The sequence below is a fragment of the Atractosteus spatula genome (assembly GCF_055471065.1).
Source record: "Atractosteus spatula isolate fAtrSpa1 chromosome 10 unlocalized genomic scaffold, fAtrSpa1.hap1 SUPER_10_unloc_1, whole genome shotgun sequence".
Taxonomy (NCBI): Eukaryota; Metazoa; Chordata; class Actinopteri; order Semionotiformes; family Lepisosteidae; genus Atractosteus; species Atractosteus spatula.
Genome location: NW_028296612.1, coordinates 4,635,022 through 4,648,441, shown reverse-complemented (window position 1 = coordinate 4,648,441; position 13,420 = coordinate 4,635,022). Strand labels below are relative to the sequence as shown.

The 13,420-nt window shown below is 49.5% G+C and overlaps 2 protein-coding genes across 2 annotated transcripts; one reads left to right on the top strand and one right to left on the bottom strand.

The window, feature by feature from the left end:
* The first annotated feature begins 672 nt into the window (after window positions 1-672).
* Window positions 673-9,822, top strand: clic1 (CLIC family member 1). The gene is made up of 7 exons (XM_088908144.1): window positions 673-834; window positions 1,217-1,281; window positions 2,954-3,063; window positions 3,317-3,442; window positions 3,813-3,919; window positions 6,387-6,568; window positions 6,666-9,822. The coding sequence occupies exons 2-7, from the start codon at window positions 1,237-1,239 to the stop codon at window positions 6,825-6,827; spliced, it is 732 nt and encodes a 243-aa protein (XP_088764270.1). The 5' UTR covers window positions 673-834; window positions 1,217-1,236; the 3' UTR covers window positions 6,828-9,822.
* A 752-nt stretch (window positions 9,823-10,574) lies between these two features.
* Window positions 10,575-13,200, bottom strand: lypc (ly6 domain containing, pigment cell). The gene is made up of 3 exons (XM_088908377.1): window positions 12,897-13,200; window positions 12,089-12,211; window positions 10,575-11,552 (listed from the first exon to the last, which is right to left on the bottom strand). Exons 1-3 carry the CDS (start codon window positions 12,946-12,948, stop codon window positions 11,335-11,337), a joined length of 393 nt encoding a protein of 130 aa, XP_088764503.1. The 5' UTR covers window positions 12,949-13,200; the 3' UTR covers window positions 10,575-11,334.
* Window positions 13,201-13,420: the final 220 nt, after the last annotated feature.

Below are 13,420 nucleotides of genomic sequence, written 5' to 3'. Positions count from 1 at the left end.
TGGGTGATGACAACCCCTCCCTTTTATTCCCAGAGTTACAAATAACACAAAATAACACAAAATGCGCTGACACGGACACCCGTGGGACGTCTGACCTCCCGGCTGCGCCTTTAAAAAATGACATTTCTGGACAGTTTGGGCGCCACGGTGCTGTACTAGGACGTCTGTGGGAGACGCATCCGTGAAGGAGAATTACTTTTTTAAACTGGGGGGGTAAATCTCCTTATAATCACCCCGGCTCTCCCACACCTCGTCGAGTTTATTTTATTATTTTATTGTGTTTCTCCCCCCTTTTTTTGGGGGGGGGGGGGGGGGGCTGCTCTAAATGAGCTCCCTTAACGAGCCACCCTTGGCATTTGCTCGCATTTGGACAGGGAGTCCAAATTATTGGACGTTTTTCAGCCATAAAACACGGGACGTCGTCCTCTTTCTCTTTCTCTCTCTCCCTCTCTCTCACACACACACAAATCTCTCTTTATTTTAGTCAGCTCGGAGCTGGGTGGAGTTGGCAAATACTGTAGAGGCAAAACCGGAGAGGGGACGACATTGTCGGTTCAATTAGGTCATTTCTTGTGCACAAAACCAGGAAGCGAAACGAAAGAGAGAGAGAGGGAGGAGGAGGAGGAGAGAGGATATTGTCATACAAAACCGCCTTTACATGCATGCACACTCACCAGAAGAGAGAAAAAAAAACTAAAAAAATTAAGGCGGACCCATTCTGCTCCGCTCACGACTTGCTCGGCGACATATTGCGACAAGACCCCCCAAAAACACAGACCTGACCCGCGGGGGTTTTTTATTCACACCTGTGCCGCAGCAGTCCCCGGATCAGAGGCGAGTCTGTTTCTCTGTTTTTCTCTCATTTAATCGGGGTTTTTTTTTTGTACCAACCCGACCCAGCCGCTCGAACCCATATCCAAAAAAAAAACGAGCGAGATGCCCGCGGATATACAGTACAGGGAAAGTCTGCAAAATGGGGAAGTTTTTTTTTTTTAAAAAAAATTACTTTTCAATCCTACACATGCCCAGCGGAAGGCGGGTTTTTTTTAACTCTTTTTTGGGGGGGCTTTGCTTTGCTAGAGGGGATGCATTTTTCCAAAAAAAAACAAACCCCCGATTCGTCTGGTTCTTGCCGTGTGGGGGTGAAACATTGACAGACCTGGATTCATTAAATTTGCACCCGTGTGTGTGTGTTTTTTTCCTGTTGCGTGTGCAGGCGGTGGCAGACGTGCAGTTATGGGCGACGAGGACCGGCAGCCACAGGTCGAGCTGTTCGTCAAGGTGAGTCCGGTTCGGTTCGGTCCGGTCCGGTTCGGTCAAACAACCCCCACCAAAAAAAAAAAAAAAAAACCGGGAGGATGAGGGAGAGCGGAGGGATGGGATAGGGGAAAGGGGACCGTTGTCTTGTCGTTTTTTTTTTGTGTGCAATTGAGCCTGGAAACTGACTTTCTGGAGAACAAAACGCAGCTAACACAGGCGACGTTTCCCTCAGAGGATGTCCTGTTTCCTTTTCTGTCTTTTTTTTTATTTTACCCCAAAACAAAACTTGAATTTTTTGCTACGGAAACTACTGGAAGGAGAGAGTGTGTGAGTGTGTGTGTGGAGGGAGGGGGGAACTTACACTTTTATTTTAAAAAGTTCGTGCTCTCAAACTTTTGAAGGGGACCGGAAAGCGCCGTGACGAGCATCGTGGAGGGTGCGTGGCGGCGCTTTCAGCTTTTATGACCGAACTAAACAAACAAAAAAAAAGATGGAAAGGAGGAGGAGGAGGAGGAGGAGGGGGTTGTAAGCCCAAAACTAAAGTTGGAGAGAGGGAGAAACGCGTGGTGTTGAACGAAAAACCTTGTGTGTTTTTCGGAAAGGAAGTGCGTTTCTGATGGGGGAGCTCGGCTTCAGTCAATGTTTATATTTTAACTGGCTGGCTGGCCGGGGCGGAGGGTGGAGAGTGTGGCTGTGCTCTTTATTTTTTTTTTAAAAAAAGGCGAAAAGAGCAGGAATAAAGCGGCCACTGTGTGTGTGTGTGTGGTAGTAGGAGGAGTAGTTCTTGTCGGTCGGGGCTGAAGGGCGACTCTGTCCGCTTCCTGCCGCCTCGCTCTCGCTCTCGCTCCCGGCAGCCCCCGCCCCCCCCGGCCGGCCTTAGCAACAGGGCTCTCGAGCCGGGCCGTTTCCAGGCCGCGTCAGAGGCGCCGCCTCGTGGCCCGGGTTCGGCTGCCGTTATAACGGTCGCCCGACCGGGGGAGCGGAGAGTCTGAAATTAATTCACTATGAATTAAAGAGTTTTTCCCCCCTCTTTTTTGTTTTTTTTTTTAACATAAAACGAGTAAAAAGCCTCTTCTCACACATGTCACTGTCTGGTCGCTGGGTCTTGTCCCACTCTGTGTTTTGAACACAAATATTAAAAGTAATATCCTTCCTTTCCTCCGACTCCCGAATCTGGCTCGTCCTGTCCAGTTTTCTGTCCGTTATGACCCTTACGTCGAAAAAATATAAACATTTTCATAACCGTGGTGGTTTTAAGTCCTTTTTTTTTTACTACTACGAGTATATTATTATTATGTTACTACTGTATGTACGTTTTTACATTGTAAAAAACGGTCATATTCCCACAGGGGAAGTGAACCGCACCCTTCCCCTTATCGCCGTGAAAACTTTTAATTCTAATTGAAACTTAAGGTTAAATTCAGGTTATAAACAGAGCTGGGCTCTCTTGTAGAATCTATATTTCTTTGTATTTTGGGTCGTGTTCTGTCTCGACGTGTGGCACCCGTGTCTCAGAAGCAGGGGTTTTACTGTCAATAAAATTGTCAAATAACTGCTGTGGTGTGATGGTGGTGTAGTGTGGTTTAATAATGTTGTGATGATTTTGTATTGACTGTGTAGTGTTGTGTTGTGTTGTGTAAAAATGTTGTGATGATTGTGTAGTGCTGTGTAATAATTGTGTGGTGTTGTGCAGGCAGGGTCAGATGGACAGAGCATTGGGAACTGTCCCTTCTCCCAGAGGCTCTTCATGGTCCTGTGGCTGAAGGGAGTCACCTTTAACGTCACCACAGTGGACATGAAGAGGTACTCAGTGTACACCTGTCTCCCTCTGTCTACACCTGTACCTGTCTGCCTGCTCACCTGTCTCCCTCTGTCTACACCCGTACCTGTCTGCCTGCTCACCTGTCTCCCTCTGTCTACACCTCTACCTGTCTGCCTGCTCACCTGTCTCCCTCCCTCTGTACCTGTATCTGTCTGCCTGCTCACCTGTAATAACCCGTGTCTGCACCTGTACCTGTCTGCCTGGTCACCTGTAATAACCCCTCTCTCCCTGTAGGAAACCGGAGATCCTGAAGGACTTGGCCCCAGGAGCCCAGCCCCCCTTCCTGCTGTACGGGACGGAGGTGAAGACCGACACCAACAAGATCGAGGAGTTTCTGGAGGAGAACCTCTGCCCTCCCCAGTACGACACCACTCTCGTTCTGTCTCCCCAGTGCAACACCCCTCCTCTCCCCTTCTCTCTATCTCTCCCTCTCTCTCCCCCAGTCTGTCTCTGCCCAGAGTGGTTGTTTTGTACAGACCTCTGTGCGCAGGGCTTCTGCGGGGGGGTTGTCCCAGTTAGTGTCATCCTGGTCTGTGAGGGGACCCCACACTTCACTGCCATGTAGGGGCAGTGGGTGGGATTCTCTTTTCAGACAGTCACAGCCAGATTTTTTGGGGTGGGATGGTTGGTGCTGTAGGGTGCCTTCACTCCCTGATGAACCGATCTTCTCTCTCTCTCTCTCTCTCTCTCTCTTTCTCTCTCTCTCTCTCTCTGTCTGTGTGCCTCTCAGGTACCCCAAACTTGCTGCCAGGAACCCCGAGTCCAACACTGCAGGCCTGGACGTCTTCTCCAAGTTCTCTGCCTACATCAAGAACTCGAACCCCAGCATGAACGACAGTGAGTGAGACACAGTGTGTGTTAATGCAGCCTGTCAGTGCATAGTGTGTAAATGCAGTAATGCAGTGTGGGTATTGATACAGGCATTAGTTTAAATACAGCATTTGGGTGTTGATGCAGTGTGTGTATCAGTGTAAATACACTGGGTCTTGATGCAGTGTGTGTATCAGTGTTAATACACTTTTGGGGTGTAAATACAGTGTGTGTTAGTGTACAAAACACTTTAAATACACTGGGTGCTGGTGCAGTGTGCGTTAGTGTAAATACACTGGGTGTTGATGCAATGTGTTACAGTGTAAATACACTGTTTGGGTGTTGATGCAGTGTGTGCTAGTGTAAATACACTGTTTGGGTGCTGATGCAGTGTGTGTATCAGTATAAATACACTGGGTGTTGATGCAGTGTGTGCTAGTGTAAATAGACTGGGTGTTGATGCAGTTGTGTTTCAGTGTAAATACACTGGATGCTGATGTAGTGTGTGTATCAGTATAAATACACTGGGTGTTGATGCAGTGTTTGTTAGTGTAAATATACTGTTTGGATGTTGATGCAGTGTGTGCAAGTGTAAATACACTGGGTGCTGATGCAGTGTGTTTCAGTGTAAATACACTGTTTGGGTGTTGATGCAGTGTGTGCTAGTGTAAATACACTGTTTGGGTGTTGATGCAGTGTGTTTCAGTGTAAATACACTGGGTGCTGATGCAGTGTGTGTATCAGTATAAATACACTGGATGTTGATGCAGTGTGTGTTAGTGTAAATACACTGGGTGTTGATGCAGTGTGTGCTAGTGTAAATACACTGTTTGGGTGTTGATGCAGTGTGTTTCAGTGTAAATACACTGGGTGTTGATGCAGTGTGTGGTAGTGTAAATAGACTGGGTGTTGATGCAGTTGTGTTTCAGTGTAAATACACTGGGTGTTAATGCAGTGTGTGTATCAGTATAAATACGCTGGATGTTGATGCAGTGTGTGTTAGTGTAAATATACTGTTTGGGTGTTGATGCAATGTGTATTTCAGTGTAAATACACTGGGTGTTGATGCAGCACGTGTTTCAGTGTAAATACACTGAGTGTTGATGCAGTGTGTGTTTCAGTGTAAATACACAGTCTGGGTGTTGATGCAGTGCGTGCTAGTGTAGATACACAGTCTGGGTGTTGATGCAGTGTGTGTATCAGTGTAAATACACAGTCTGGGTGTTGATGCAGCACGTGTTTCAGTGTAAATACACTGAGTGTTGATGCAGTGTGTGTTTCAGTGTAAATACACAGTCTGGGTGTTGATGCAGTGCGTGCTAGTGTAAATACACAGTCTGGGTGTTGATGCAGTGTGTGTATCAGTGTAAATACACAGTCTGGGTGTTGATGCAGTGTGTGTTTCAGTGTAAATACACTGGGTGTTGATGCAGTGTGTGTATCAGTATAAATACGCTGGATGTTGATGCAGTGTGTGTTAGTGTAAATATACTGTTTGGGTGTTGATGCAATGTGTATTTCAGTGTAAATACACTGTTTGGGTGTTGATGCAGCGTGTGTTTCAGTGTAAATACACTGAGTGTTGATGCAGTGTGTGTTTCAGTGTAAATACACAGTCTGGGTGTTGATGCAGTGGGTGCTAGTGTAGATACACAGTCTGGGTGTTGATGCAGTGTGTGTATCAGTGTAAATACACAGTCTGGGTGTTGATGCAGTGTGTGTTTCAGTGTAAATACACAGTCTGGGTGTTGATGCAGTGCGTGCTAGTGTAGATACACAGTCTGGGTGTTGATGCAGTGTTTGTTAGTGTAAATATACTGTTTGGATGTTGATGCAGTGTGTGCATCAGTATAAATACACTGGGTGTTGATGCAGTGTTTGTTAGTGTAAATATACTGTTTGGATGTTGATGCAGTGTGTGCAAGTGTAAATACACTGGGTGCTGATGCAGTGTGTTTCAGTGTAAATACACTGTTTGGGTGTTGATGCAGTGTGTTTCAGTGTAAATACACTGGGTGTTAATGCAGTGTGTGTATCAGTATAAATACGCTGGATGTTGATGCAGTGTGTGTTAGTGTAAATATACTGTTTGGGTGTTGATGCAATGTGTATTTCAGTGTAAATACACTGTTTGGGTGTTGATGCAGCGTGTGTTTCAGTGTAAATACACTGAGTGTTGATGCAGTGTGTGTTTCAGTGTAAATACACAGTCTGGGTGTTGATGCAGTGCGTGCTAGTGTAAATACACAGTCTGGGTGTTGATGCGGTGTGTGTTTCAGTGTAAATACACAGTCTGGGTGTTGATGCAGTGTGTGTTTCAGTGTAAATACACAGTCTGGGTGTTGATGCAGTGTGTGTTTCAGTGTAAATACACAGTCTGGGTGTTGATGCGGTGTGTGTTTCAGTGTAAATACACAGTCTGGGTGTTGATGCAGTGTGTGTTTCAGTGTAAATACACAGTCTGGGTGTTGATGCAGTGTGTGTGTGTGTCCAGATCTAGAGAAGGGCCTGCTCAAAGCCCTGAAGAAGCTGGATGACTACCTGTCCACGCCGCTGCCCGATGAGATCGATGAGAACAGCGCGGAGGACATCGCAGTGTCCACTCGCCCCTTCCTGGACGGACAGGACCTCACTCTGGCAGACTGCAACCTGCTGCCCAAGCTGCACATCGTCAAGGTAGCCGCGGCTATGCCCGTCGCCGTCCTGCCTCCTCCCGCCGCCCCGCGTAGTGCCGGCGTAGTAACCGCCCGCTCCGCTGTGTGTCCCCGGCCAGGTGGTGTGCCTGAAGTACCGCGGCTTCCAGATCCCGCGCTCGCTGTCCTCCCTGTGGCGGTACCTGGACGCCGCGTACGCCCGCGAGGAGTTCGCCTCCACCTGCCCCGCGGACAAGGAGATCGAAACCGCCTACGCCTCCGTGGCCCGGGCCCTGAAATAGAGGAAATTTCAGGGCCCCCCGCTCTCCCGCACCGACCCCCAACCCCCCCCCCCCCCCCCCACACACACACACACACACACACACACTCACTCCCCCACTCACTCACTCACTCCCCCACTCACTCACTCACACACACGCTGTAGGGTTTACTGTTGGCAGACACTGATGGTGAATATACACCATCTGTACCCAGACACACACACTCTCTACAAATACTGTAACAACACACACTCTGCACCCAGATATGCACAGTCTGTACAAATACTGTAACAACACACACACTCTCTACAAATACTGTAACAACACACACTCTGCACCCAGACACACACAGTCTGTACAAATACTGTAACAACACACACACACACTCTGTACAAATACTGTAACAACACACACAAGCACTCTGTGCAAATACTGTAACAACACACACTGTACAATAGCAGTAAACGTGCACACACTCTGTACAGACACTGTAAAAACTCACACACTGTGCACTCTCCCCCTCTTCCTCCTCTCTCACAAGCACAGCTCATACACTGCGCTCTCTGGGCAAAATCACCACACGTGCTCTCTGGGCACAAGCACTGTATACACACTGCACACTCTGGGCACAATCACTGTCACTGTGCGTACACTCTCCACACTCTGGGCACAAGCACTGTGCGCACACTGCACACTCTGGGCACAATCGCTGTCACTGTGCGTACACTCTCCACACTCTGGACACAAGTGCCGTGCGTAGACTCTGCACACTCTCGGCACAAGCACTGTGCACACACTCAGCACACTCTGGGCACAACTGTTTTACGTATTCTTTGTGCACAATTGCTGTACACTCTGGGCACAGTCTGTCACTCTGGGCACAATCTCTGTGCACTTTGGTCACTCTGATCACAATCTCTGTACACTCTGCACACTGATCACATTCGCTCGACACTCTGGTCACTCTGTGAGAAGAAGGGACACCTGGCTGTGGTCACTCTGGTCACTCTGTGGAAAAGGGACACCTGGCTGTGGTCACTCCGGTCACTCTGTGAAAAAGGGACACCTGGCTGTGGTCACTCTGGGCACTCTGTGTGAAAAAGGGACACCTGGCTGTGGTCACTCTGGTCACTCTGTAGAAAAGGGACACCTGGCTGTGGTCACTCTGTGAGAAGAAGGGACACCTGGCTGTGGTCACTCTGTGTGAAAAAGGGACACCTGGCTGTGGTCACTCTGTGAGAAGAAGGGACACCTGGCTGTGGTCACTCTGGTCACTCTGTGTGGAAAAGGGACACCTGGCTGTGGTCACTCCGGTCACTCTGTGTGGAAAAGGGACACCTGGCTGTGGTCACTCTGGTCACTCTGTGAGAAGAAGGGACACCTGGCTGTGGTCACTCTGGTCACTCTGTGTGGAAAAAGGACACCTGGCTGTGGTCACTCCGGTCACTCCGGTCACTCTTCAGCTTGTGTTTCCACGTGTCACTTTCCTGCACTCTCGGTCTTGGAGTCGTCGTTGGGGGGGGGGGGGGGGTTGGAGGGGGATGGACGGGGTCCCCACGGGGCTTCTGTATTTTGGGGTACCTGAGAACCCCTGAAATGTGATCAGAACCCAAGAGTGGCGCAACCCCACCCCTGACCGCCCACGCCCCTGTAGGCATCACGGTCGGCTGTCAGACTGGTCAAAGGAATTTCAATTTTTGTGTTGTCGCTGTTGCTGTTGTCGTCATTTTTATCGCCCTTGTTTCTACGGCTGCAGGGATGCGGTGCGTTGCGGTGTTACTGTGGGGGGCGGGGGTGGCGTCTGGCTCCCTCTCCTCCCGACCTGAAACTGCTTCAGTTTCCTTTCCTTCTTCCTCTTCTCACACACCCCCTCTCTCCCCCTCCATCCCTCTCCCTCTCCCTCTCCCTGTCTCCCTCTCTCCCTCCCTCTTTTTCACCTTGTCTCTATCCTTCCTCCTCTATCTCTCCCTCCAGCCCTCTCCCCGTCTCTCTCTCTCTCTCTCCCTTTCTCTGTCTCTATCTCTCCATCCCTCTCTTCCACTCTCTCTCCATCCCTCTCCCTGTCTCGCTCCCTCCCTCTTTTTCACCCTGTCTCCTTCCTCCTCTGTCACTCCCCCTATCTCTCTCTCCCTCCATCCCTCTCCCTGTCTCTCTCTGTCCCTCTATCTCTATCTCTCCATCCCTCTCTTCCACTCTCTCTCTCCCTCGCTCTATCTCTCCATCCCTCCCTCCCTCTCTTCCACTCCCTCTCTCCCTCTGTTCCACCCTGTCTCTCTCTCTCCCTCCCTCTTTTTCACCTTGTCTCTATCCTTCCTCCTCTATCTCTCCCTCCAGCCCTCTCCCCGGCTCTCTCTCTCTCTCCCTTTCTCTGTCTCTATCTCTCCATCCCTCTCTTCCACTCTCTCTCCATCCCTCTCCCTGTCTCGCTCCCTCCCTCTTTTTCACCCTGTCTCCTTCCTCCTCTGTCACTCCCCCTATCTCTCTCTCCCTCCATCCCTCTCCCTGTCTCTCTCTGTCCCTCTATCTCTATCTCTCCATCCCTCTCTTCCACTCTCTCTCTCCCTCTCTCTCTCTCTCTCCATCCCTCCCTCCCTCTCTTCCACTCTCTCTCTCCCTCTGTTCCACCCTGTCTCTCTCTCTCCCTCCCTCTTTTTCACCCTGTCTCTACCCTTCCTTCTCTGGCTCTCCCCCTGTCTCTCTCTCCCTGTCTCTCCTGGGCCCTGTGCTCGGTCGGTTGTGTATTTGTGTATTCTGTGTTGGCCAAATATTTAAAGACACCTTCTGCACCTTCCCTTTAAATCGAAGCAGGTTGCACTTGCTAGCGGATACTAGTGATTGATCTCTCTTTAATTTAATTTAAAAACGCGGATCCCGTGATAAAGGTAGCACAGTCCTTTAATTTCAAATCACCAGGGACTGAATTGATTTTTATTTTAGTTAGTCGGCGTTGTGTTCTCATTTTGTCACCCAGTGCCTCTTTATCGAAAATTGAAATAAACGTAACCATAGAAGGAAATGAGGTTGCGGATGTTTTGTTTTTAAAATATGTTTAATGTTGAAGAGCAGTCCTGTTACAGTCCAGTAGAACAGTCCTGTTACAATAGGAGCTCCAGTCCCAGTCCAGTAGACCAGTCTGTTACAATAGGAGCTCCAGTCCCAGTGCAGTAGAACAGTCTGTTACAATAGGAGCTCCAGTCCCAGTCCAGTAGACCAGTCTGTTACAATAGGAGCTCCAGTCCCAGTGCAGTAGAACAGTCCTGTTACAATAGGAGCTCCAGTCCCAGTCCAGTAGAACAGTCTGTTACAGTAGGAGCTCCAGTCCCAGTGCAGTAGAACAGTCTGTTACAATAGGAGCTCCAGTCCCAGTCCAGTAGAACAGTCTGTTACAATAGGAGCTCCAGTCCCAGTGCAGTAGACCAGTCTGTTACAATAGGAGCTCCAGTCCCAGTGCAGTAGAACAGTCTGTTACAATAGGAGCTCCAGTCCCAGTCCAGTAGAACAGTCCTGTTACAATAGGAGCTCCAGTCCCAGTCCAGTAGAACAGTCCTGTTACAATAGGAGCTCCAGTCCCAGTCCAGTAGACCAGTCTGTTACAATAGGAGCTCCAGTCCCAGTCCAGTAGAACAGTCTGTTACAATAGGAGCTCCAGTCCCAGTACAGAAGAAACACAATGAAAACAGAAATACTTTAAAAAGGTATTTAAAGTTTATTATTATTATTATTATTATTATTACAAGTTTTACTGTATATAGCCCAGCAGGTGGCGCTGTTTGACTGTCAGAATTACACAGTTTTTTAAATAAGGTTTTCAGGATCAGTGCATCTTCTGCAGGTCCTGGACATCTTGTCCCCAGTATTCCCAGTTCTTAACTGGATAATCGCCTGGTATGTGTCTGTTTCTGAGAGTGAGTGTGAGAGTCCGAGTGTGTGTGTGTGTCTTTGTGTATGTATGTGAAGTTGTGTGTGACTGTGTGTATGTGGGTGTCTTACTTTGTGAGAGCGTCTCTTTTTAGAGGGAGTGTGTGTCTGTCTTGTGAGTGCGTTTGTGGGTGAATGCGTATTTTGTGAGAGGGTGTCTATTTTGTGAGTGTTTTGTGAGAATGTGTTACAGTTTTGTAAGAGTGTGTCTTTCTGTATGTGTCTATTTTGTGAGTGTGTGTATACATTTTTGAGAGTGTGTGTCTTTTGTGAGAGTGCGTGTCTATATTGTGAAAGTGTGTGTGAGTGTGTCTGTTTTGTGAGTGTGTCTTTCTGTGTGTGTCTATTTTGTGTGTCTTTTGTGAGAGTGTGTGTGTATACATTTCTGAGAGTGTGTGTCTTTGTGTGTCTTTTATAAGAGGGTGTGTGTGTCTTTTGTGAGAGTGTCTATTTTGTGAGAGTGCGCGTCTTTGTGAGTTTGTCTATATTGTGAAAGTGTGTGTGAGTGTGTCTGTGTGTGTCTGTTTTGTGTCTGTGTGAGTCTGTGCACTCCAAAGTAATTTCAGTGAAACCTGCATACGAACGCCCGTAACCCTATGACCCTTGAACTCTAACCCTGCACCCCCACCAGGCTCAGCCCAGCAGCCAGCATGGCCAGCCCCAGCGCCGGGGGCATCCCTGGCCTCTGGGGGGCGCTGTTGCACAGGTCGGTGTCGCAGCAGGTGTTGGTGAAGGTGAAGTTGATGCCCATGGTGTACTTCTCTCCTGTCAGCCCACACAGCTCAGAAACCACACAGCTCTTCTCATAGAGAACCACTCTGAGCTGACCTGGGCACAGGGAGAGAGGAGTTAATACTGATCCTGACCGACTGGACACTCCAGGACATGAACACTGCACTGAGAGAGAGAGGGGTTCATACACACACTGACTGGACACTCCAGGACATGAACACTGCACTGAGAGAGAGAGGGGTTCATACACACACACTGACTGGACACTCCAGTACATGAACACTGCACTGAGAGAGAGAGGGGTTCATACAGACACACTGACTGGACACTCCAGTACATGAACACTGCACTGAGAGAGAGAGGGGTTCACACAGACACACTGACTGGACACTCCAGTACATGAACACTGCACTGAGAGAGAGAGGGGTTCATACAGACACATTGACTGGACACTCCAGTACATGAACACTGCACTGAGAGAGAGAGGGGTTCATACAGACACACTGACTGGACACTCCAGTACATGAACACTGCACTGAGAGAGAGGGGTTAATACTGACTACTGGACAGGTAGTAAGATAAGCAGAGCGCGCACACACACACACACACACACACACACACACAGACAGTACCTCTGGTGCCCACTGCAGTGCTGGACAGGCAGCTCTGACCTGTTGGACATTTCTGAGGGAACTTGATGCAGTCCAGAGGAGAGATAGCCGGGAACACACAGGTGTAACAGCGCAGGCAGTCTGCTGCAGAGAGAGAGGGGTTAATGCACACACTCTCGTACAGACACACACATACTGTCACGGACACACACACCTCCCCTTGCAAGCTCACAGACTCTTACACTCTCACAAACACATCTCCCCTCGCACGCTCACACACTCTCACAAACGCACCTCCCCTCGCAGGCTCACAGACACACACACCTCCCCTTGCACGCTCACAAACGCACCTCCCCTCGCACACTCACCTCCCCTCGCACACTCACACACTCTCACGAACGCACCTCCCCTCGCACACTCACCTCCCCTCACACACTCTCACAAACACAACTCCCCTCGCACGCTCACACACTCTGTCCTCTCACAAACACACCTCACCTCGCACGCTCACACTCTCACAAACACACCTCACCTCACACGCTCACACTCTCACAAACACACCTCACCTCGCACACTCACACTCTCACAAACACACATCACCTCGCACTCACACTCTCACAAACACACATCCCCTCGCACTCTCACAAACACACCTCCCCTCGCACGCTCACAGACACACACATTCTCACAGACACACATACCTCCCCTCGCACGCTCACACACTCTCAGAGACACTCGTACATCACACAATGCCCTGTCTCTCTGTATATATCTGTCTCTCTGTCTCCCTCTCTGTCTCCTGTGCTCTGCGTCTCTTATCTCTCCTCACCCCTCGAAGAGAGCAGACAGGTCAGCAGGACTAGAATCAACAGCCGGGACATCGGACTCTCTCTGTGTGTCTCTCTCTGTCTCCCCCAGTCCGCTGTGAGCACTGTCCCAGACGATCCCTGCTGTGTGTCTCTCTCTGTCTCCCCCAGTCCGCTGTGAGCACTGTCCCAGACGATCCCTCTGTCCCTCTCTGGCTCTGCTGGCTCCAGCTCGCCTCTCCCAGCCCTATGTACAGCTCCAGCCACACCCGGGACCCCCTCCCTCGACTGGACAGATAACGACTTAATTGGGAGGGAGGAGGCTGAAGAAGGATGTGTTTGTGTGTGTCGTTTTGTGTGCCTGTCTGTGTGCGTGCATGCAAGTGTGTCTGTGTGTGTGTACATGGGTCTGTGTGTGTGATTGCGTACGTGTGTTTGTGTGCATGCATGTGTGATGCTGATGTCTGGACACGCTGACTAACAGACTGACACACTGACAGTCTGACACTCTTACAGACAAACGCGCTGACTGACACATTGACTAACA